Below are 26557 nucleotides of genomic sequence, written 5' to 3'. Positions count from 1 at the left end.
CTCTTTCCTGTACTGCGCACTTGTCTCAGTCACAGTTTTGGTAAGCCCTCAGGCTAACCCTAGCCAAAATTAGTAAAAAAACAAACGTTGCTGGAGAGCTTCTTTGAAAAGGGGGAAAGACCCAATGAGGAGACAGCAGAAGACTCTAAGACTGCCAACAAAAAGAAAGCTGCATTTCAAAGAAAATACCAAGAGTCCTACTTAAATTACGGGTTCATTGCAACAGGTGATTCACATTCTCCAAACCCACTTTGTATAATATGCAGCGACCAGCTATCCAGCGAAGCCGTTTGGAAACTTTCAAAACTGTTCCACCGGGCTTCCCTGGTGGCGCAGTGGTTGAGAATCTGCCTGCCAATGCAGGGGACACGGGTTTGAGCCCTGGTCTGGGAAGATCCCACATGCCGCGGAGCGACTAGGCCCGTGAGCCACAATTGCTGAGCCTGCGCGTCTGGAGCCTGTGCTCCGCAACAAGAGAGGCCGCGACAGTGAGAGGCCCGCGCACCGCGATGAAGAGTGGCCCCCACTTGCCACAACTAGAGAAAGCCCTCGCACAGAAACGAAGACCCAACACAGCCATAAATAAATACATACATAAATAAATAAGTAAATAAATAAATAAATAAATAAATATTTAAAAAAAAACTGTTCCACCACATGGGGGCCAAGCACCCTGCATTAAAAGACAAGCCTCTGGAGTTTTTCAAAAGAAAAAATGTGAACACAAAGAACAGAAGCAATTATTGAAGACCACCACTTCATCAAATGTGTCTGCACTGAGAGCATCGTTCTTAGTGGCTAACCGCATTGCTAAAGCTAAGAAGCCCTTTACTATTGGTGAAGAGTTGATCCTGCCTGTTGCAAGGACATTTGTCATGAACTTTTAGGAGAGGCTGCGGTTCAAAAGGTGGCACATGTTCCTCTTTCGGCTAGCACCATAACTAGACGAATTGATGAAATAGCAGAGGATACTGAGGCACAAGTGTTAGAGAGGATTAATGAGTCACTGTGGTACGCAATCCAGGTTGATGAGTCTACCAGTGTTCACAACAAGGCAACAATGCTTGTTTTGTGCAATACGTTTTTCAGGAGGATGTGCATGAGGATATGTTACATGCACTTTTGTTGCCAACCAACACCACAGCTGCAGAACTATTCAAGTCTTTGAATGATTACGTACCAGGAAAACTGAACTGGTCATTTTGTGTCAGTGTATGCACAGATGGAGTGGCTGCCATGACTGGTTTCACTACTCGGGTCAAAGAGGTCGCTTCTGAATGTGAGTCTACGCACTGTGTCATCTGTAGAGAAGTGCTGGCTAGCCAAAAAATGTCACCTGAACTTAACAGCGTTTTGCGGGATGTGATTAAAATTATCAACCACATTAAAGTACATGCCCTTAACTCACGTCTGTTCGCGCGGCTCTGTGAGGAGATGGACGCAGAGCATACACATCTTCTCTTATACACATTAGTGAGATGGCTTTCTAAAGGTAGTTCACTGGCCAGAGTTTCTGAGTTCTGAGAGCCGCTCCAGAGATTTCGTTTAGAAAAACAGTCACCACTGGCAGCACATTTCAGTGACACAGAATGGGTCGCAAAACTTGCTTACTTGTGTGACATATTCAACCTGCTCAACAAACTCAATCTGTCACTTCAGGGGAGAACGACAACTGTGTTCAAGTCGGCAGATAAAGTGGCTGCATTCAAAGCCAAACTGCATTTATGGGGTCAACAAGTGAACGTTGGGATTCTTGGCATGTTTCAAACAGTAGCAGAGATTCTGAAAGAGAATGAACCAGGGCCTTCTTTCTATCACCTACTGCAGCTTTCAAAAGAGTTTGAGCATTACTTCCCAACCACAAAAGATCCCCAAACTGGGAAGGAATGGATCCGTGACCCATTTGTGAATAAGCCAGGTGAATCGACTTTGTCCGTGCTAGAAGAGGATCGACTGCTTGAGATCTCAAATGACGGTGGCCTTAAAAGTATGTTTGAGACAACTTCCAATCTCCATATGTTCTGGATTAAAGTCAAGGCAGAATATCCTGAGATTGCCACAAAAGCACTGAAAAGCCTGCTTCCATTTCCAACACCCTGTCTTTGTGAAGCAGAGTTTTCTGCAGTGACAGCAACCAAAACGAGATCACGGAGTAGACTGGACCTAAGCAACTCACGTCGGGTGTCACTGTCTCCCATCACCCCAAGATGGGAGCAGCTAGTTGCAGGAAAGCAAGCTCAGGGCTCCCACTGATTCTGCATTATGGTGAGTTGTATAATTATTTCATTATATATCACAATGTAATAATAATAGAAATAAAGTGCACAATAAACTAAATGTAATGCGCTTGAATCATCCCAAAACCATCCCCCACCCCGCTCCGGTCTGTGGAAAACCTGTCTTCCATGAAACCGGTCCCTGGTGCCAAAAAGTCTGCAGACCACTGTTCTACATCACTGGAGTTCTCAAAAATGTTAGTACCTCTCATAATAATTACTCAGTAACAGTATTTGGCTACTGTTTCGTATAGTAACAGAATAAATACCAACGAATTCCAAGAACTGCTAGTATTCTTGGTTTAAAATTTTTGCTAAAAATTGTTTTAGAGGAGAGCGGCAGTCTAGGGTCTGGTAGCGATTGCTTCCTGGATGACTTCCTCACCTATTTACCTTCCGGCAGGTTGTGTGGATCGACAGTTTTGCAGACAGCAAAGGAATTCTACTGTTTTGCCCAGAGTGCACCTTCAGGTCTACATACTTCCAGGGAAAAGGACCAAAATAAAGAAACAATTCCACAGCCTTACCCACTGATGGATCAGAAATAAAATTGTTTGGGGATGGGGTGAGCAGAGAGAGAGTCTGCGAGACCGCTAGAGGAGGGTCCCTCCAAGTCTCTGAGTCAGCTGCAAATTCCCCAATTTCCTTCTCTTGGTTACCCTGTCTGTAGTGAAACCCTTAAAATGAAACCCTTAAAATAAATTTGAGAAAAAAAAAAAGAGATGCCTCTTTTCTTTTAGCAGATGTACTCTACTAGTTGAAACAATCACAAGACAGCCCAGATTTCAGGGGAGGGGACAGAGTCCCTAAAATAAAAAAAGCAGCCCTTCAAAACCTTCAAAGCTTATCTGGAAGGTGAAGTCAATTGGGAGGAGCTACAGATCTTGTTTCCTGCTTAGCAGGAATCAGAGAGGGAGGGTGGGGAAGCCCCGCTCTTGAGGACCTGTTTGGATTTGTAATTCTGTGGCTTTCCCCCACTCCAGCACACACAGGCACCCCTTTTCAAACAATTCGTCAGCCTTCCTCCAGGGGAAGATCTTGACTATTTAAAACTCAATTCATAGTGAGGATGCTCTATAAATATTAGTCATCTGAACTCCTCCCTCTTCTCCTCTTGTCAAAATATACGATCTGTTTTGCACAGAAGCTGAGAGATGGAGTTTGGAAGCACGCTGAAACTAGAAGTTCAGCCAGTTGAAACCATCTGGGTTTCTGGACCACAGTCTGATCCTCGTATCTTCAAGTTCCAGCAGGATCTCTACAAGGTCAGCCAGTTGATTCTCTCTTACGGAGCCCCATCAACACCAACCCCGTTTGCTCTCGCGTGGGTGAAAGTATGTGGAATTGCGAGGAAAGAAGGCAGAAGAAACTCCCAAGATGTGCAGACAATCTGCCCTTTAAAATATTTCTCCTCCCTTTGCAACCTGGAATGCGGACCACAGGAATGTAGTACGATCCTTGGACTAGACAATTTCAGTCATGAGCAAGTGTGAATGTCTGTGATGAAAATAGCAGCTGACTTGGGTCCACAAACAGAGGTCAAGGACATCTTTCCACATGCACTGTTACCAGTGCCTGCCTGGTGTAATAGTGTGAATAAAGATTAGTCTGTACACACACACACGCACACGCACACACGCATTATTCTTCAAAACAGCATCTCCCTATGAGGAGACTTATATTTGTATAAAATAATGTGTTTGAAAATTACAGGCAATGTAGCAACGATTCCTGAATTATTCTCTTGTTTGTTTAGTACTTCAGTTCAAAAGGCTAATCAGTATTTTGTTTAAGCTGCAGGAAGCAGGGCCTGAGGCTGACACACAGGACCTACAGCATCTAATTTCCGTCTGATACAGTAGGTGGTTAGGATATGCCAGGCACTGTGCTGCCTTCCATTTATCACCTCACTGAATTTACACCACAGCCCTGGCAAGTAGGTATTATCATCTTGATTTTACAAATGAAGAAACAAAGCTTGAGTGAATTTACATAACTTCCTATGTCCCATAGCTAACTACTGGTGGAGCCAACATTCCAACAAACCCAGGCCTAACTCGAAATTCCACACCTGAGGCTACACCACTGTTTATTGGGAGCTGGGCCGTGTGGAGGCCATGGAATTGCCCTGCTCCAGTCTCCCTTCGAGACAGCCTGCTGCAGGAAGCCTGGCTAACAGACAGTTGCTGGACCTTTGAATCCACCGTGGCTTTCCTCTGAGACCACGATTCCCTGGGGCTTCTCTCCACCCATCTGAACTTGACCAGAATTGGCCCATTCCCACCCGACCTGGGATTCCTCTAAAGCTGCACCATCTAATTCAGCTGCCACCAGCAGCACGTGACAACTGAGCACCTCAAATGTGGGTAGTGTGGCTAAGGAGATAAATATTTAATTGTATTTCATTTTAATTAATTTAAGTCTAAGTAGCCCCAAGTGGCTACTGGCTACCATACTGGATAGCACAGACCCAGAACACTTCTGTGGCTGCAGAAAGTTCTATTAAACTGCACCGCCCTAAAAGGACAACTTCTGCTTAAAGAGATCATCAGACTGAAATCTGCAAAGATCCACAGGGGAGGTGAAAAAGACTTACCTACCTGAGAGGCACTTCCCTTTGAGACAGTCGTCCCAGAAGAGCCTGCAGACACTAGGAAGATGGTCAGAGGTGAAGAGAGGTGGATGGACAGCAGGAAGGCAGCAGCACGGAGCTCAGGTGACTCAGAGACACACTGCCTCTCTGGGGCTGGTCGCGCAGCTGGGGAAACAAAGCGTATCTTAGAAAGGGGAGAGTAGCATACCTGGGTCAATGGGGCTGAGCGAGCAGGATTTTATGTGGCTATTGAGAAGAGAAGGGGAACGAGGACCCACGTGAGGTAAAGGTCTAGGCGTAATACCAGGTAGGAGGAGTCAGTTACATTTTTTTTCCATCGGTTTCTCCTACTCTTTTCTTTCTCCCTGATTATCTGACTCTGATCTCCTTACAAAATCCTTATTGTCCCCCGTTCTCCTCCACCCTCCAGCCACCAGAAAAAAAAAAAAATACCTGCAATAAATACTTTATTTCTTTTATGTATTAGACTTTCATGTTCATTAGTCTTCATGCAGATTAACTGAACATTAAATTTTTTTTCTCAAGAAAAGTTAACTGTTCTTTGAACATGTATTATGACCCTCAGTTAACATTCTTTCATTAGGTCATGGAGTCAGTGGTAAGATGAGGTTATACTTTTTACCTTCATCAGAGGTATTTTCACAGGAAAATGTGGGCTAACACTAGCTTTCTTGTATAAAATAAGAATAAAAAATCTTGCGAAAATAAAATACGCTTAAAAAATACGTATAGGGCTTCCCTGGTGGCGCAGTGGTTGAGAATCTGCCTGCCAATGCAGGGGACACGGGTTCGAGCCCTGGTCCGGGAAGATCCCACATACCGCGGAGCAGCTAAGCCCGTGAGCCACAACTACTGAGCCCGCGCGTCTGGAGCCTGTGCTCCGCAACAAGAGAGGCCGTGACAGTGAGAGGCCCGCGCACAGCAATGAAGAGTGGCCCCCGCTCGCAGCAACTAGAGAAAGCCCTCGCACAGAAACGAAGACCCAACACAGCCAAAACTAAATAAAAAAAAAAAATACGTACATACAATTTCACTTACTGAAAAGCTATAATCAAGGCAAAGGTCTTTTCTTAAAACAATCAACTTTAGGAGCGACTTGCAAATTAATGTGTTCTTTTCTTTAACAGTCATTAGCCTGAATTGGTACCTAAGCCATAACATGAGAAAATAAAAGATTCATATCAACAGTTTTAAATTCTGTAGCCTCAATTCCCAGATATACTCTTAATAGTTGGTTTTATGAATTTCTCTTTAAAATGTGTGAAATTAATACATTCATCTAAAAAGGCAACTGAGAATCCATACACAGCTCAAAAATACAAACTTCAGAAACACAGATGTTCTACCAAATTCTCACTTGCTTACTCCCAGCTAAATTCATCACTGAGCGTTAAAAAGATTTTCTAAACTGTCGAGGACAAAAAAAAAATGGTATTATACATTCATATCTGGCTCTGTCACCATCTAGGGCATGTTACTATAGACGTTAAACATCTGGGCAGGAGGAAAGGATCTATGTGGGAGCTTTTGGCTACCGTGACAACTGAGTGTAAGTCTCTCAAACAGTTCGGTCTCTGCTCCTCTACTTTTAACACCACTGCAGGCCTTTCATTTTCATTCCAAAAGCCCAGAGTAGGTACCATTGTAAAACAACAATCATCACAGTAAATAATATTTACGTGTAGGAAGTCAGTTCCTAGAGCATGTTTCTCTTGCTTCTGTCCTAGTTTATTACTGTGGGTAGGACAAATTCTTTCTAATTGCAGTGATGCAGTTAAAGTAGTTTGGACTTTATGGCTTTTAGATGAGGAAGTCCTCTATTTCTGAGTTACTCAAGAGATGGTGCTTAGTGAAAAAGTCTTAATGAAAATTAGCCACCATTATTCTTCCCATGAAGAAGCCTCCCTTCTGGATGTTAAAAGTCTTTATCAAAATTCTAAATGACACAGAATATGGAAAATAATAATTACAGCTTTCATGTAGTCATGTTTTCTGTATATTGGATGTGCAATGCACTTTGTACACATCATTTTATATTTATTCTTCAAAACTACCTGTAAAGTTGGTATTACTATTTAGATCTCACAGTTATGGAAACTAAACTATGGAGAAAGGTATAACAACATTCACTCCACAGATATTTACTGAGTGCCTACTGTGTGCTAGGCACCAGGAGTATAATGGTATGAAGCATTATAGCATGTCCCTACTTCCGTGGAGCTAATCATGCGTGGGCAAAGGGAAACAAACAGCTAGTAAGGGACGGAGGCAGTAACAGAGAAGCTAATTCTGGTTTGAGCGTCCAAGATGGCAGAGTAGGAAGCCCCAAACTCACCTCCTTCCATGGACACACCAATATCATAACTATTCACAGAGAAACTATCTATGAAGAAGATCTGAAGACTAGGAGAAAGTATTTTCCACAACTAAAGATACAAAGAAGGAACTGAAATGAGATAGGTAAGAGGGATGGAGAATTGGTATAGTCAGAACCCACACCGCCAGGTAGGTGAGCTACAAACAGGAGGATAATCACAATTGCAGAGGTTCTCCCCAAGGATCGAGTGGTCTGAGCCCCGCACTGGGCTCCCCAGCCTGGAGGTCCTACACTAGGAAAACAAGCCCCCAGAACATCAGGCTTTGAAGGCCAGCAGGGTTTGCATTTGAGAGAGGCGGAGGGCTCTAGGAAACAGAGACTCCACTCCTAAGGGCACACGGAAATCTCACACACTCCAAGTCCAGCACAGAGGCAGTGATTTGAAAGGAGCCTGGTTTGGACCCACTTGCTCACCTTGGAGAGCCTCCTGGAGAGGCAAGAGGCAACTGGGACTCCACTGGGAACAAAGACACTGGTAGCAGCCACTTTTAGGAGCTCATTTAACCACAAGGACACTGACGACGGTGAACACCATTTTGGAGTCCTCCCTCTAGCTTATTAGTGCCAGGGACTTACCTGCCCACCAGTAGGCTGGCACCAGCGCCAGGCACACTCAGGGCGTCACAGCCAGGCAAGCTGGGACCTGGCCCCATCCACCAGCAGGCTGGCAGCCACTGCATGAGGCAGGGCCTGGTAGTCAACCGAGCCAGGAGTCTGCCCTGCATATCAGCACACCCAAAGTAGCCAGCCCGCCACAACAGAAGGGCCCACAGAGCCCACAGAAAAGCATATCGCTAGAGCGTATAGCTCTGGTGACCAGAGGGGGAGTGTGCGGCTGGGCCCAAAGGATGCCTAGTAATTCTCTCTCTCTGTGCACAGAAAAAAACTAAAAATGGATTAAAGACTTGAAGAGCTGAGACCATAAAACTTCTAGAAGAAAACATACGCAGTATGCTTTTTGACATCGGTCTTACAATATTGTTCTAGATGTATCTCCTCAGGCAAGGAAACAAAAGCAAAAATAATCAAATGGGACTGCATCAAACAAAAAGTTTTTACACAGTGAACAAACTGAAAAAGTAGCCTACTGAATGGGAGAAGTTATTTTCAAATCATGTATCTAACAAGGGGCTACTATCCAAAATGTGCAAAGAACTCATACAGTTCAACATGAGAAAAACAAGCAACTGGTTTAAAAAATGGACAGAGGACCTGAATAGACGTTTTTCCAAAGAAGACCTACAGATGGCCAACAAACACATGAGAAGATGCTGAACATCACTAAACATCAGGGAAACACAAATCAAAACCACAATGAGGTATCACTTCACACCTGTCAAAGTCAGCACTGCAAAAAAGACAACAAATAACAAGTCCTGAGGAGATATGGAGAAAAGGGAACCCTTGTGCACTGTCAGCGTGAATGTAAATTGGTGCAGCCCCTGTGGAAAACACTATGCAGCTTCCTCGAAAAAAACAGATTGCTGGTTATACACCTGTCTCCCCAACTCCCATTCACACTGGTAGCCTGCAATTAGCCATGCTTGGCAAATGCTAAAAATTAGGCCTCTTTTCTCCCTGAGAGCCAAATTACTAGCATAGCACTCTCCTCCTAAAAATATATTGCCCCCCCACGAGGAAATATGCTTCACGAAGGTAGAGCTTTGTCTGTTTTGATCAATGCTTTCTCCACAAGACCTATAGTGCTTGGCACATTGTAAGAGGTCAATATTTGTTGAATGAAGTAATATTGTGTTGTAGCTCCTACACTCAAGCAGGTTGAAAGACGACTACCCAAACTCCAAAATTCCATTTTCAGAACTTGTATAAACACGTTCTGTGGTTCAGAAAGTCTGGCCCTTTCCCAAGACTACTTCATCTGCTCATAAAGGGGTCTCCTCAAAAAGGGAACCCTCCTACATTGTTGGTGGGAATGTAAGTTGGTGCAGTCACTGTGGAAAACAGTGTGGAGGTTCCTCAGAAAACTAAAAACAGAATTACCATATGATCCAGCAATCCCACTTCTGGGCATATATCCAGACAAAACTATAATTCAAAAAGATACATGCACCCCTATGTTCATGACAGCAGTATTCGCAATAGCCAAGACATGGAAGCAACCTAAATGTCCATCGACAGATGAATGGATAAAGACATAGTACATATGTACAATGGAATACTACTCAGCCATAAAAAAGAACAAAATAATGCCATTTGCAGCAACATGGATGCAACTAGAGATGATCATATTAAGTGAAGTAAGTCAGACAGAGAAAGGTAAATACCGTATGATATCACTTATACATGGAATGTAAAATATGACACAAATGAACCTATCTATGAAACAGAAACAGAATCATGGACACAGAGAAGAGACTGGTGGTTGCCAAGGGAAAGGGGGCTGGGGAAGGGATGGAGTGGGAGGCTGGGGTTAGCAGATGTCAGCTTTTATATATAGGATGGGTAAACAACAAGGTCCTACTGTAGAGCACAGGGAACTATATTCAGTACCCCATGATGAACCATAATGGAAAAGATTGTATAACTGAATCACTTTGCTGTACAGCAGTAATACAACATTGTAAATTAACTATACTTCAATTAAAAACAATAAAAAAGAAAAAATGAAATAAAGAAATAAAGAAATAAAATAAAGGGGTCTCCTCTCTGCCTGCATGGCTGCTGAGCAGAAGATACAGGACTCGCCAGTGAACCTCAGTCCCTGGAAATACCTCCAACTGAAAAAGGGCAAATAGCAAATTGTGATAAGTATGACACGGCTGGCTTTCACTTTTATTGTAAGCTGTTGGAACAAATACCAAACTACAGGCGTTATGGTGTGCTACGAATAAAATTGCAGAAAAAGGTTTGGGCTCCTTTAAAATACACTATTTAGAATGTGAAACTACTTTTTTTTTTAAAAGTCAAGGAGCAGTTTACCAGGAGCTCTGAAGGCAACACCAAGCTGACAAGGACCTGTAGAGTTGCAGTAGGATTCTTTCACTTATCTAAGGATAGCTCTGTGTTAAGTGGGGTGTTTCCATCAGAGACAGAACATTGCTGACCCGCTGAAAAGTGTTAACAGGATCTTAACTAGATTTTAGTGAAAACAGTTGAGTGTTAGCGAGCTTGTTGAAATCCGTGGAGGCGGTCAGAATTCTGTTGGGAAGCTGGGAGAGTCTCTGGCAAAGATAATAGACGCAAAGTATTGGATTAATTGGGCCAAGAGTACCTAGTTTGTACTTAGTGTGCAAAGAGGTTCATTTTTCATAAATAACACTTTCTAACTTTCCTTACATAGGTGTTACCAATATATCCCAAATAACTCATTTATAATTGCATAGCTTATTAGTAGAAAGTTCCTTATAATTTTCCTTATTTTCAACCATTATCAGTGGTATAGTAAGTTAAGACATCCTTGGCAGCAAAGTTACCAAAACTCTGGTCTGGCCACAGAGGAACCCTGGCCTGATGCGTGTCTAGTACTTCCGTTCCCCTCAACGCATCAGACCCATTATTTCACATGATCTACCAACAATTCTGTAGGGCGGATATGACAAGCCTCATGTTATAATTATGAAAACCGAAGCCCAAGGAGGTTACAGCTTACCAGTTAGGGCAAATATGGTCACTAAAATCCCAGACCACAGACTCAAGAAACCTACTGCTCTTTCTACCACAAGATGCGGGGTCTACTGGAATAAAATTTAGTCTCTTCGGGGATGTGCTGGACCTGGGTAGATGTAAGGATGTCCTAGCTGAGCCTCAGGTAGAGGCATCTTACGGAAGCTCTACAGTCCTGATCCCCGAGTCTTATCTGGCTAAATTCCACCTTGAGCTTAGGGTACTGCATAAGGCTTACAGCCAGTAGCACCCAAGTCACTGAGATGAGAATCATCCGGGAAAAGGCAGGAGTAGGGGACCTCTGCCTGGTGCCTACAATGCAGGTTGGCAGGAAATAATCCCTTCATGTGACACCACCTGTACAATATATTCCTCTGTTAAATGTTCCCGAAAAACGTCTTAGAAACACATCCTCTGCGTTACTAAAGACACTTCAGTAACTGAATCCTTAATTCAATACATGAAAACATCATCTTATTTTGAGGGGTGAGAACGGGTAGGAGTATGGGAAGGGCAATGTATTATTTCGGGTTGAGTCTCCTGATAATAAAAATACTGGCTTTTAAACAACATAATTCTTTTTCCCAAAAACATAAATTATTTCTCTTCTGCTCAGTGTCACAAATATTTTTATCTCCTATGCAAAGAACATTGTGCTGGGTGTCAAAAGATATAAAGATGAATAAGAAATGATTTCTTCCCTCGAGGAATCATTGATCTAATGAAAAGATGGAAATCTTTCTAGAATAGATTTTTACATGTGTCTACCTTCTTAAGAATAATATTATACAGCTTTTCCTCAGTGACTTAGGGCATCATTGTGAATATCCGCTGCTGTCCTGATAACAACAATGGGCACAGCTGTAGTTAAGTTAACCAAGAACTTGCCATCTACCTCTTTGAATTGACTAGATGGATGGATGGATGGATGGACAGAAAGACAGATACAAATATCCCTTTGCGCTCTGGTCATTTTTCCATTCTTCCCATGCCGTATATGAACTAAAGAGCTACCGTGTGACAAATGTGCTTTGAACAAGCACAGAACTGCCTTTAGTCTTCACTGAGGCACAGGGAGGGCTGAAGCCTGCTGAGCACCCTGCTGAGTCCCCAGAGCTGCCCTGAAGGTCACTTCTTATTGCTGGGCCTCTCTCTGACGTGTCACCCACCCACCCCCCTCTTGTCACATGAATTTCCACACCGCTGGCACCCCCCCTTCCAATCTCTGCCAATTACTCTGAGACTCTTCACTCTTTGTTGTGCTCGAATTACACTGTGCCTAAGATGCCTAGCAGAGGGCAGTCACAGGGCAGGCGCTGGAGAAAGGCTGGTGTTCGACGTGACACTTTTCCCAGTCTCCGCATCTTTCACAGGATCAGGTGGACACATACAAGATACTGCTCTTCTTTGCGGTCAGCAAACCCACAAATCACAATCCATCACTTTTTATTTGTGCATATCTGTGAATAAAGTTTTCTTTTTTTCCTCTCACCCGTGCACAAGACACTCATTATGCTTGCCATAACTCATTCGTAACGGTATAGTCCAATAGCTTAAAAGCTCCTTATGATTTTCATAAATTTTCTCCACCCAGCAGTTCTATTTTAATAAAATAGTCACTTTGGCTTTATTTATATTTTTATAAATAATTTATATTTCGGTTATAACGAATAATTCTGGGTCTGAGCTATGTTGTCATGGACACACAATTTGAGCCTTCTAGAAGCAGCAACACCGCCATTCCGGTGTTGCTGCCTCTTACCTAATGATGACAAACCTACAGATGAGATGAAAGTCTAAGGTTCGCAGCTAAGAGGCAAAGCAATTAGAAAGTACGGCACGTGTAGCATCTGATTATTTCTCTCCGTATAACTTCACACTTGCAATTGAAAAACAAAACGTTCTTGTCTTATTTGTAACATAAACCATGTCATGGAATCCTTTTATTTTTTTATTTTATTTTATTTTTGGCCGCGTTGGGTCTTTGTTGCTGCACGCAGGCTTTCTCTAGTTGTGGCGAGCGGGGGCTACTCTTCATTGCGGTGTGCAGGCTTCTCATTGCGGTGGCTTCTCTTGTTGTGGAGCACAGGCTCTAGGCACACGGGATTCAGTAGTTGCAGCACACAGGCTCAGGAGTTGCAGCATGCGGGCCCTAGAGAGCACGGGCTTCAGTAGTTGTGGCACGCAGGCTCAGTAGTTGTGGCTCGCAGGCTCTAGAGCGCAGGCTCAGTAGTTGTGGCTCAAGGGCTTAGTGGCTCCGTGGCATGTGGGATCTTCCCGGACCAGGGATCGAACCCGTGTCCTTGGAGAATCCTTTTATTTTAATCTCCTTGCAGGCTCTCATTAAAGCTGGCACACATATAATTGCACTGAAAACTGATTAATGATTACACTATTATGGCATAAGAATTAATGTAAGGTGCATTAACAAATATTAAAATAACGGTTACAAATACAAGAAAAACATGACTGCACTACACTCTTAAGGGCTTCATTTATGTAAGAATTTTTCCCATCTCCTTCCTGTTCACCCAGACAACAGCCAGATAAATGACAGTCTCTAATCTTTACTAATAGGGTTGTTTTCTCAGAGAATAACTTCCTATGATCCCCCCCGTTTTGAAATTTTGCACCTCTCATGAGTATATGAAAATCCCAGCATTTCACTTTGCCCCATTTCAAATTTATATGGCAGAGTTCCAAACGCTGGGAGCTGCAAAGTGCCCATGCTTAGGACGTATCAACCATCTGCCCTGGTCATCAAGACAGAGTCCAGACATCGAAGTGCTCATGGCATTTATGTAATGTTTTTGTGCTATTTTGCAGGTGATAAATGGAGTCTAGCTTTTCCAAACTCAGACCCATCTAATTCCATGCATGTGAGTACTTTTCTTGTGCTGTGTATTCAACTGTGCATGTTTGTACTTGCTCACTTGCCTCTCCCCCCCGCCCCTGCCATCTCTCTCTCTCTCTCTCTCTCACACACACACACACACACAGTCTGAGAGCAAATCACGTATGTGCCCCAGAAAGGCTAAAGGTTTGATACCCATTCAAACTGATATTTCTAAAGTATTTACTCAACGTTTATTAAGTGGAATTGGGGAAAACTTATTTTCTATTAAGTAAAGTGTGTATCTCTTCATGGTTAGTTAACAGAGCTAGTTCACACACTGAATGCACGTATCACTTTCTCGAGCTTCAATTTCTTTTTTCACAATGTTTTGGTCTCACGGCTGGCTAAAATTAGTTACTCATACTCATTAGGGCAGCAGTAACCTGCACATATAGAGTTACAAAGTGGATCGCAAAGTTCCTTGGTTTGTTTGTTTACGTTCAGGTTGTCAAAACATTTTCCACTTTTCCCTAGTCCTTTTCTCAGTTCAATCTTCTTTTCTCTTCAGTCTTCTTGGCTTCTTATGATTTACCAAACCAAGCAAAATCTTGGGAAGCACACTAACAACTTTCAAATTTAGATACTAAAAATAAATGTACGGCATGGTGATGATAGTTAATAACACTGTAATATATTTGAAAGCTGCTAAGAAAATATATCTTAAAAGTTTCCCTCATAAGAAAGAAAAATCGTAATTGTGTGTGGTGATGGATGTTAACTAGATTTATTGTGGCGATCATTTTACAATATATACATATATCAAATCATTATGTTGTACACCTGAAACTAATATAATGTTATGTCAATTATACCTCAATAAAAGAAAATAAATTTAAAAATAAATAAATCACTCATTTCCAATAAACAGACCTATATAAAATACTACTCAGTATAAGAATTTCAACTGACTGTGAATTGCCAAATTCAGGTGATTGCAATTGTGGGGAGGCTTGCTGTAACACTGTGCAACATATCTAATATAGTTCAGCAATGCCAACAATTATTATTGTTATCTTGCTCCCACCCCTACGAGGGGGCTGGAATAAATTTTGTCTTGCCAACTGCCTAAGTGTTACACATGGAAACCTGAGTTAATAGGTGCCATGTTTCCTATTTACACCAATGATATTCCATTGGTATACACTGGTGCCAGAAGAAGCTGCCTTTCCTTAATTCAGATCTGTTCACCCAGATACGCACATGTATCCCTGGATCCGTTAGGCATCAAGAATTACAATACTTGGAAGACTAATCCTCCAGTCTAAACGTTTAAATGTTAAATGCTAAATTACGTTGCAGGATCTGAAGCAGGATGTTGCAGGATCTGTTGCAAACATGACTCAGTCACACATCTGCTGCAGCCCTGTCCAGATGTCAGAATGCATGTCATTTCGGATTAATTTATAATGAGAGAAATCAAGTCATGACCCATGTAGTCTCAAAGGTCTACTTAGATGATGGTGAAGACCTATGATGCTCCCTGAAGTATGGCTGACTCTCCGATCTTATTAAGCATATATGTTTCTGACATTTTAAATATCTTAAGTCAGTGATTTTAGCCACTTGGGAAAAACAATGTTGCAGCATGCAATTTAAGGTCATTTCAACAGAGCCAGTTCAATCTTAAATCATCATTTCTAATGCATTCTAGCAATGCCTCTTTTGTGAAGCCACTCTGCACAATAGTGCCAGTGACCATGGAATGTGACTGAACAACAAATTACTTGTAGAGTTTGCAAAACAAGTCAACCTCTCAGCAGTTGAGAGCTTTGCCTAAGAGCCTGTGCTTGCCCCTGGCATGGTACCTTGCTCTTCTTCATCAGTTTCAGCAATGCCACATTGCTTTCCAGCCTCCTAACTCACTGGCCTCACAAACACAGACTCCCTAAGTGCTCTCAAAGATGCTGGTTATCACCTTCGGGGGAGACACTTTCTTTTCCTTTCTGCAAACTCTGCATTTTTTTTCTGACATTCATATCCAATCAATCGCTGTCAACAGTCATCTTCACATATGAATGTTAATACTAATATTATTAGAGAATTCTTGGTAATCTGTTTTGTGGGTAGAGTTGAAAGGGGGTGACCATAAGCAAGCAATCCAAAGGAAAATCATTTCAACTACTCTGAAAGCCTACCTCTGTGAAGCAGTCAGAGAGAGCAGATTAATGTCCCAGGTAGGCTCATTGTGAATAAGATGGTGTGTATTACAGCTAGAAGGGCCAACCAAGTAGATCTCACTTGACCGGCCCAGTTGACAGTAGCAGAACATGTTGGAAATGAAAACCCAGATATATCCTGTATGGGTTACTCATATTCTTGTAAGTCACTAATTTGAGAGCATCATATTTGATGATTGAGAAAGATCTGGAAGGGAATTGGATTATCATTGACAAATAGTTCTAAATGGATAGAAATAACATCTTTGTTGGTGCCCCATCTGTCATCAGCTATAAAGGGCAGATTTTTTATTATTATTATTATTATTATTTTTTTTTTTTTGCTAAAGTCATAGGAATAGAATTATGGGTTCTTTCCAAAAGAGTAAAAAGAAAGCAGACTTTATGACTCCTGGAAAGTTTTTACCCAAGAATTTCTGCAGGGTGATTTGAAAATTAATGCTTTTTCCTCCAGGGGAACTTGTATAAAAAAATTAATTTGATAACCAATTAATTATCATAAATTCTCCTCAGTGTTTTTCTCACCAAGACTTTTATGACTCTCAAAATAAATCAGCAGCATTATGATCTGTGCCTTCCACTACAGCCCAGTACTTTGCTCCATAAGTGCAATACAATACATTTCAATTCCCATCGTCTAACACTATCTTTGCAAACAAATATTAAGCCTTACATTTTATAATAAATAGTTCTGGATGATAAAAACTGTACTTAAATATTTCTGAGTGATAACAAAAGTTTACACTAGTTGCCTGCTTAGTTTTTTCAGACATTGCCAAACTGTCTTCCAAGGTGGCTGTACAATTTCACATTCCTACCAGCAATCTATCAGTGATCTAGTTTCTCTGCATCCTTGCCAGCATTTGATGTTGTCACTAGTTTTAATTTAGCCATTCTGATAGATGTATAGTGATTTGGGATTGTGGTTTTAATATGCATTTCCATGACGACTAATACTATCCAACGTTTTCACATGCTTATTGGCTACATGCATATACCCTCTGGTGAAATTCTTCAGGTCTTTTCCCCACTTTCTAATTAGATTGTTTTTCAGTGTTGACTTTTGAGAGTTCTTTATATATTCTAGGGTAGTAGTTCTTTCTCAGATCAGTGATTTGCAAACATTTTCTCCCAGCCTGTAGCTTATATTTTTTATTCTCCCAACAGAGTCTTTGGCAGAGCAAAACAATTTAATATTAATGAAATCTGAAAAATTCTGATTTATTTTTTCTTTTGTGGATCATGCTTTTGGCATCAAGTTTAAGAACTCTTTGTCTATGCCTAGGTCCCAAAGATTTCATCCTACTTTTTCTAACAGTTTTGTACTTAACTCCATGATTTATTTTGAGTTAATTTTTGTATAAGGTGTGAAACGAAGATTGAGGTTCATTTTCCACCTATAAATGTTATTGCTCCAGCACTGTGTGTTAAAAAAGGTATCCTGCCTCCACTGAATTGCATTTGCACCTCTGTCAAAAGTCAATTGTGCGTATTTGTATGGGTCTTTGACTGGGGTCTGTATTCTCCTCCATTGATTTATGCATCTATCCCTCCACCAAAACCACAGTCTTGATTATAGTGTCTATATAATAAGTCATGGAACGGGGTAGATTGAATCCTCTCATGCTGCTTTTTTCAAAATTGTTTAAACTATTCTAGTTCTTTTGCCTTTCTATACAAAATTTAGAATAATCTTGTCAATAGCCACAAAATTGTTCCTGTGATTTTGATAGGAATTGCTAGCAAACCTACATATCAGCTTGAGGATAACTGACATCTTCCACTCCATGAACATGGTATGCCTTTCCATTTGTTTAAATCTTTTTTTATTTCTTTCATCAGTATTGTGTAGCTTTTAGTATACAAGCCTTGTACGTTTTGTTAGATTTACACCTAAACACTTCTTTTTGAGCAACTGTAGGCAGTATTATATTTCTGAATTTCTGTGTCAATGTGTTTATTGCTAGTATACAGAAATACAACTGACTGTATGTTTAGTTGCATCCTGTGATCTTCCTGAACTCACTTATTAGTTCTAGGGTTTTTTTAAAACATAGATTCTTTGTGATTTTCTATATATACAACCACGTTGCCTGTAAATAATGGCAGTTTTATTTTTTCCTTCCCAATCTATGTGTTTTTCGTTCCTTGCTTTATAGTACTGTTGAGTAAGAATGGTGAGGGTGGATACCCTTGCCTTGTTCCCAATCTTAAGGAGAAAGCATTCAGCTTTTCATCTTTAACTGTAAAGTTCTGTGTAGGTTTTTTTTGTAGATGGTCACATATCAAATTGGAGAAAACTCCTCTATCCCTATTTTTTAATCATGAATAGGTGCTGAATTTTGTCAAATGCTTTTTCTGCATCAATTGATATGGTCATGTGTTTTCTCTAACTTATTAATATTAGTGGATTACATGGATGGATTTTCAAATACTGAACCAGCTCTTTTTCCATGGAATAAATTCTACCAGGTCATGGCTTATAATTGTTAATATATTGTTAAATTCTATTGATTACTATTTTGTTAAGGATTTTTGTATCTCTATATGAGAAATATTGGTATATAGTTTTCAATTTTGTATTGTTTTTGTCTGGTTTTGGTATCAGGGCAATGCTAGCATCCCACAATGAATTGAGAAGAGTTCTCTTCTACTTTCTGGAAGAGACTACAGAATTGGTATTAATTATTCTTTAAATCTGCAATAGACCTCTCCAGAAAAAAATCAACTGGGCCTGGAGATTCCTTCTGGGGGAGTTTTAAAATTATGAATACCATTTCCTTAATAGTTATAGGGCTATTCAAATTATCTACATCACATTGGGTGAGTTGTATTATTTTGTGTTTTTAAAGGAACTAGTCTATTCCATCTAGGCTGCCAACTTTATGTAGGTAAGACTGTTCACAGTATCACCTTTATTTCCTTTTGAAGCCTGCAGGGTCTGTAGTGATATCTGTTGTTTCATTCCTGATACTAGTTATTTCTATCTTCTCTCTTTTTTTCTTTGTCAGTTTTGCTAGAGGTTTGTCAATTTTATTGATTTTTTCAAAGAACCAGTTCCTCGTTCTATTGATTTTTCTATTTTTCTGTTCTCAATTTCACTGATTTCGACTTTTACCCTTATTATTTCCGTTTTTTTTACTTGCGTTGGGTTTAGTTTGCTGTTCTTTTTCCAGCTTCTTGAGGTGGGAACTTAGATTACTGATTTAAGACTTTCCTCATTTTTATATGAATTTAGTCCTATGAATTTCCCTCTCAAAACTGCTTTAGCTGCTGCCCACAAATTTTATGTTGTATCTTCATTTTCATTTAGTTCAACGTATTTTTTATTTTCCTTTGATACTTCCTCTTTGACCTGTGGATTATTTAGAATTACGTTGCTTAGTTTCAAAGTGTTAAGAGATCATCCTGTTATCTTTCTGTTATTGATTTCCAGTTTAATTCTATTGGGGTCAGAGAACATACTCTATATAGTTTCAATTGCTTTAAATTTGTTAAGTTTGTCTTATGACCCAGTAGTCTTTCGGGTATCTGTTCCATGGGCACTTGAAAAGAATGTGTATTCTGCTGCTGTGTGGAGTAGTTTCTAAATGTCAATTAGATCCTGTTGATTTGCTGATTCATGGTGTTATGAGTTCTTCTATATCCTTGCTGATTTTCTGTGTAGTTATGCTGTCAACTGTCAAGAACGGGACGTTGAAATCTCCACCTGTAATTGTGGATTTGCATATTTCTCCCTTCAGCTCTATCAGTTTTTGGGTTTTTTCCACATATTTTGTAGCTCTGTTGTTTGCTGCAGTCACATTTAGGACAGCTATATCTTCATGGTAGATTAACCCTTTTATCATTATATAAAGTTCAGCTCTTTCTCTGGTGATTTTCTTTGTCTACATTATCTGATGTTACAACCTTGAATTCCTTTGATTAATGTTGACATGATATATTTTTTTCTGTCCTTTAACTTTCAATGTTCCTATATTGTTATATTTGAAGTGAGTTCCCTGTAGACAGCATATAGTTGGTTTTTATTTTTTAATCCATCCTGACAATTTGTCTTTTACTTGATATTTTTAGATTATCTGCATTAATGTAATTATTGATATATTAGGGTTTCTGCCATCTTATTTTTAATTTTGTTTGTTCTGTTTTTCATTTCTCTATTTTTTTCTTGTGCTTCAAGTAAGTGAGATGAACACTGTAGAATTCCATTTTGATTTATCTGTAGTGTTTTTGAATGTATCTCTCTGTATAATTTTTCAATGGCTTCTCTAGGTATTACGTATATACCTAACTTGCCACAGTCTATTGGTGGCATCATTTTACCAGTTCAAGTGCAATAGAGAAAACTTACCTACTTTTATGTCTCTTTACCTTCCCTATTTAAAATATAATTGTACTCAATATTTCCTCTACATTAAGTTAGAAGCTATATCAGTGTTATAATTTTCATTTCAACTACTGAACACAATTTGGAAAATTCAAGAGAAGAAAATCTAATATATTTACCCATATTTTTGCTTACCACGTTGTTTCTTCTTTTCTGAGTGCCCTGAATCCCTTCTATTTATTGTTTCCTTTCTGTTCAGAGAAATTCCTCAAGCCACTTTTTTAGGACAGGTCGACTGGGGTCTAATTCTCTTAGTTTTCCATATTCTGAAAATGCCTTGATTTCCCCTTCATTCCTGAAGGATATTTTTACTGGGTTTAGGACTATGAGTTGACAGTTCTTTTCTTTCAGCACATGAAAAATATTGTGCCACTTCCTTCTGGCTTCCATTGTTTCTAATGAGAAATCTGCCCTTTCAATTATTTTGCTCCTGTAGGTAAAGGGTTGTTTTCTCTTGCTGCTTTCAAGACATATCCTTGAAAATAGTTTTGAAATTTAATTATAATGTGTGGTGATGTGGATCTGTGTTTATTCTTTTGGGGAATGTGTTCAGCTTCTTGAATCTGTAGGTTTATGTCTCTTGCCAAATTTAGGAAGCTTTCAGCCACTGTATCTTTTTTTTTTTGGCCATTATAATTTCAAGTTGTTTTTCAGCACACCCTCTTTCTCCTTTCCTTCTGGTACTTCAATGCCATGAATATTCGATTTTTTGTTATAATTCCACAGGTCCCTGATCCTCTATTCATTGAGAACTTTTTTCCCATTCTATTTTCCCTCTGTTGTTCGCATTGGGTTAATTATTCTCATTCTGTCTTCCAGTTCACTGATTCTTTCTTCTATCCCCTCCATTCTGCTGTTTAGCACATCCACTGAGATTTTTATTTTGGTTTTTGTATTTTCAGTTCTAAAATGTCTACTTGGTTCTTCTTTATATTTTACGTTCCCTTGTTGAGACTTTCTATTTCTTTGCTGCGGCTTTCTAGTATTTTCATTTATTTCAACAGTGTTTGTAGTTGCTTATTGAAGCGTTTTTATCATGAATGCTTTAAAATCCTTGTTAGATAATTCTGTCATCTCGATGTTGGCATGAATAGATTACCTTTTTTCATACAACCTGAGATATTCCCGGTTCTGGGTACAAAGAGTGATTTTCAATTAAAACCTGAACATATGTGTATTACGCTCTGAGACACTGGATCTTATTTAAACCTTCTATTTTAATAGGCTTTCCCTGATACTGATCTGATAGGGATAGGGATGATACCATCTCATTATTGCCAAGTGAAGGTAGAAGTCCAGGTTCACTACTGAGCCTCTATTGACACACAAGTGTGGGATTTTGTTAGATGAGTATCCATTTTCAGTTGTTTAGCCCTTGCATTTGATTATATTGCACCTTTATTTTCCAGACTTTTTTGCCTCATAGTCCTTAAGTGCTATTTCAGCAACAGTGGGAACAGAATATTCCAAGAATAGGGCAGCAATAAAATATCATTTACAACAGGAATACAATGAAAACACCCTCCCCCCAGTTAAAGCTTATTGCCATTAATACATAGCCCCTAAAACAGGTTTTGTTTATTTTGTTTAATTCAAAAGATGAAGCTCCGTCTTTTCTCTACAAAGAAACACACGCACAGAAAAGGATTAACTCCTTGCGGACCTCAATGTAGTATATAAAGATGTGTGTGTGTGTGTGTGTGTGTGTGTGTGTGTGTATACAAACTTCTGATAACATTTGCTCACAGTAGAATACTTTGGGGAAAGAGAAATGCATAAAAATATAACTCTACATAATACCATCTAGTTATAAACTACTCTTACATTTTCTTTGGAGTAGTTTCTTCCTATGCACTTATTATTTTCTTCTCTTTATAAAATGGGCTTATACTATAATAAATACCATTTGGAACCCTGCTTTATCCACTTAACATAATAATGGGTTTTCCCATTTGGTGAAATGGTGTTTAAAAACATGAGTCTCTAATGGCTATAATAATATTCTACCTTCTGAAGGTGCCATAATTTATTTAAACATTCTTCTATTTGAGGATACGTTTTTACATTTTTGCTGTTTTTAATAATACTGGAATGCATATTTTTTAACATAAATCTTTGATTTTTTTTTTTTCCCTTAGGGCAGACTGCTAGAATTTGGATTACTGGATTGCAGCTACTAATAGCACAAGGCTCCCTCCTAGAGCAGGAAACACTGGTGTGGGTCAGGGCCAAGTTAACTCTTGGCCGTTGCATTGAAAAGGGTTTGCAAATTCTGCATCCTTCTAGCAACACACTGTTGGGGTTCTCTTTAGGGTACTTATATCCTGTGCAGTAGTGTGGCCAGGCAAGCCTGAGGCTCCTCCAGCTTACACCAAGAACTAGTTGTTTCCTCTGTTCCTTAGAAGAGCTGCTGGGAACCAGGGAAACTGAGTCATGTGTGTGCTTCCTCTGGTCTGTATCCTGTCTCTTTTCACCACTGGAGTAGTAAGGGCCAAGATGAGAGTGTGAGTCAGCGGAACGGTGTGAGACATTTTTTGCAGGAAGCCTTACTTGCTAATTTATTTTAGGACAAATAAAAGAGATTCCATGCTGTAAACAAATAGTATCTTTAAAACAAAATTGGGAACACAATTATCTATATGTAAGTACCTTTCTGTCTGTCTGTCTATCTATGATCTACCTATCACCAAAATTTAGGTGACTCGATAGTTTCATCACACTGTGATTGTGTTGTATCTGATTACATATTGCTCTCAATAAAGTACTTTTAAGCTATTTTCTTTTCCATAATAGATCTTGTAAGTTATGTAATTGTAAAAATGTACAATACCTTCTAATATTACATTCTTTAAAACAAGAATGTTTTCCACTGCCGACAAGACAAACAGCAGTACCTTTACACAAAAGAAGAACTCATTTGTCAGCTTACTTTGAAACACCCAATTTCCATCAGCTGTTTGCTCTTCCGAGAGCAGACTGAGCGGGGGAGAATTTACATTTTATTTATTCATGCTCTTTGTTCATCTTTCTATTGAGGTGTTAGGGTTTCTTTTTCTTATGAATTTGGAAAATTCCTTTAATTACTGATGATATTAACCTTATGTCTGTCTTATTTGTTGCAAATATTTTCCCCAGTTTTCAGAGCCAGTTGATTCCGTATATGGTGCATTTATTTTTTACAATTCAGAAATGTTTAAATTTAGTACATTAAAATATGTCTTTTGCTTTAGCATTTTTTCTTTTGTATAGTTAGTATACCTTCCCAAGTCTAAAATCACATATCTATTAAGCTATAAAAATGATTTCAATATCATTTTTGAGAAATCATGATTCTTCATTGATTTTGATACCATTTTTATCATATACTAAATTATTTCATCTACTGGATCTTTTAAAGCCCTTGTAGTTGTACCACTGTGTTATCTGATGATTCTTAGATTGTTTACTGAGGGAATACTGAACATCTTGTAAGGCAAGTATTCTTTCCTCCACTGCCATTTACCTTTTCTTTTTCTCAAAATTTTAACTAGCTCACCCATTTATTCTTCCAAATGAATTTCACAGTCAATAATTCAAGTTTCAAAATAAAAATTCTCTTAGATTTTAAATGTAAAATTTAAATTTTATGATTATTAAAGATGTTTACACCAGTAAACATGTGAAAAGGTACTGACTTTTACTACTAATCATAATAGCACTGCAAGTGATCTGCCATCCTAAAGTAAATAAAAATTTTTAAGTTTGATAATGTTTGGTGTTGGTATAAGTATGTGGGAAATTAGCACTTTCATAGACCACTGATGACAAAGGAAATTGGTAGTTACTTTAGAAGAAGTTTGTCACATCTGTCAAAATGTAAAATGCGTGCACCATTTGATCCAACAATTCCCCTTCTAGGACTCTGTCCCACAGACATTTTTACACATGTACATAAAGATACAAGGCAGGTCACTGTACCATTGTTTGTAATAAGCCCATATTGGATTCCACATAAAAATCTGCCTCAGGGGAATGATAAACTATGGTATGTCCATAGAGTGGAATATTGTATAGCTATTAAGTAGAATGAAGTAGATTTATATGTAATAATATGGAAAAAAATCTCTAAGATACAGTAGTCCCCCCTTATGTGCAGTTTCGCTTTCTGAGGTTTCAGTTACCCGCAGTCAACACAATCCGAAAATATTAAATGGAAAATTCCAGAAATAAACAATCCGTAAGATTTAAATAGCACATCATTCTAAGTAGCATGATGAACTCTCATGCCATCCTGATCTGTCCCATGCAGGATGTGAATCATCCCTTTGACCAGAGTATCCCACCTGTTAGTCACTTAGTAGCTGTCTCAGTTATCAGATCAACTGTTGCAATATCACAGTGCTTGTGTTCAAGTCGCCACCCTCTTTTTACTTAGTAATGGCCCCAAAGCACAAGAGTAGTGATTCTGGCAATTCAGATGAGCCAAAGAGAAGCCATAAAGTGCTTCCTTTAAGTGAAAAGGTGAAAGTTCTTGACCAATAAGGAAAGAAAAAAAAAATTATATGCTGAAGTTGCTAAGATCTATGGTAAGAACAAATCTTCTGTGAAATTGTGGAGGAAAAAAGAAATTCGTGCTAGTTTTGCTGTTGCACCTCAACTGCAAAAGTTACAGCCACAGTGCATGATAAGCACTTAGTTAAGATGTAAAAGGCATTAAACGTACACGATATTTTGAAAAATCAAAACTACACTGAGGTACCACCTCACACCAGTCAGAACTGCCATCATTAAAAAGTCTACAAATAACAAATGCTGGAGAGGGTGTGGAGAAAAGGGAACCCTCCTACACTGTAGGTAGGAATGCAAGTTGGTGCAGCCACTGTGGAAAACAGTATGGAGGTACCTCAGAAAACTAAAAATAGAACTACCATATGATCCAGCAATCCGACTCCTGAGCACATATCCAGACAAAACTATAATTCAAAAAGATACACGCACCCCTATGTTCATAGCAGCACTATTCACAACAGCCAAGACATGGAAGCAACCTAAATTCCATCGACAGATGAATGGATAAAGAGATGTGGTACATATATACATTGCAATACTACTCAGCCATAAAAAAGAATGAGATAATGCCATTGGCAGCAACATGGATGTAACTAGAGATTATCACACCAAGTGAAGTAAGTCAGAAAGAGAAAGACAAATACCATATGATATCACTTATATGTGGAATCTAAAATATGCCACAAATGAACCCACCTATGAAACAGAATCACTGACATAAAGAATAGACTGGGTGGCCGCCCAGGGTGGGGTGGGTTGGGAGAGAGTTGGAGTGGGAGTCTGGGGTTAGCAGATGGAAGCTTTTATATGTAGAATGGATAAACAAGGTCCTACTGTAGAGCACAGAGAACTATATTCAATATCCTATGATAAACCATATGGAAAAGAATATTTTTTAAAAAAGGTATTTTGAGAGATAGACACACATATTCACACAACTTTTATTACAGTATATTGTTATAACCGTCCTATTTTATTATTATTTTTAGTCTCTTACTGTGCCTAGTTCATAAAGTAAACTTTATGATAGGCATGTATGTATAGGAACAAACAATATATAGAGGGTTCAGTACTATCCAAGGTTTCAGGCATCCACTGGGGGCCTTGGGATGTCTCCCCCACAGATAAAGAGGACTACTGTATATTATTAAATAAAAAATAAGTTTGAGAAAAATATGACCAACATAATGCTATTTCTATTTTAAAGTATGTCTTCGTGTGTGTGTTGGGGGGGAGGGGTAGTATGTGTATGTATAAAAAATACTTAGAAGGGCAGACACTAAAAGGGTAATTATATTTACTTCTGGGGAGGTAAGTGAAATTAGAGAGTAAAAAGAAAGACTATAACTGTTAATCTAAGTATTTGTACATTATTTTACTTATCTACTGTAATATTGTGTTCATATACAACTTACATGTTTTAAATTAAAAAACTTAAAAACGACACCTAGTCGCTATTAACATTATCTTTTCCTGGACTACTATTTTGGGTTTCTATGTGTTTATTTACTCTCTAACTGGGAGAAAGTTATTCATACTTAGTTGGCCAACAGATAATATGTGTGAGCTCCTGGCTGGCAATGCCCCTTGGGTGGTGGTTTCCGAATCCCCTTCTGAGTTCCACCTTATGGTACAAGTTAGTCTGGAAACTTTTAGGG

The 26557-nt window shown here is 39.3% G+C and overlaps 1 protein-coding gene across 1 annotated transcript in view; it reads right to left on the bottom strand.

Moving 5' to 3' along the window:
- The window catches only part of LOC137751840 (uncharacterized), a 210171-nt gene that overhangs the window by 9548 nt on the left and 174066 nt on the right, over nucleotides 1–26557 (bottom strand). The window contains exon 6 of the mRNA XM_068526515.1: nucleotides 4877–5034. Within this exon, the coding sequence (XP_068382616.1) occupies nucleotides 4939–5034 (96 nt within the window). The 3' untranslated portion in view covers nucleotides 4877–4938. The remainder of the gene's footprint in view (nucleotides 1–4876; nucleotides 5035–26557) is intronic.

This window comes from Eschrichtius robustus, chromosome 18, assembly GCF_028021215.1.
Source record: "Eschrichtius robustus isolate mEscRob2 chromosome 18, mEscRob2.pri, whole genome shotgun sequence".
In the NCBI taxonomy this organism is placed as follows: Eukaryota; Metazoa; Chordata; class Mammalia; order Artiodactyla; family Eschrichtiidae; genus Eschrichtius; species Eschrichtius robustus.
This window is presented reverse-complemented; position numbering and strand designations above follow the sequence as displayed.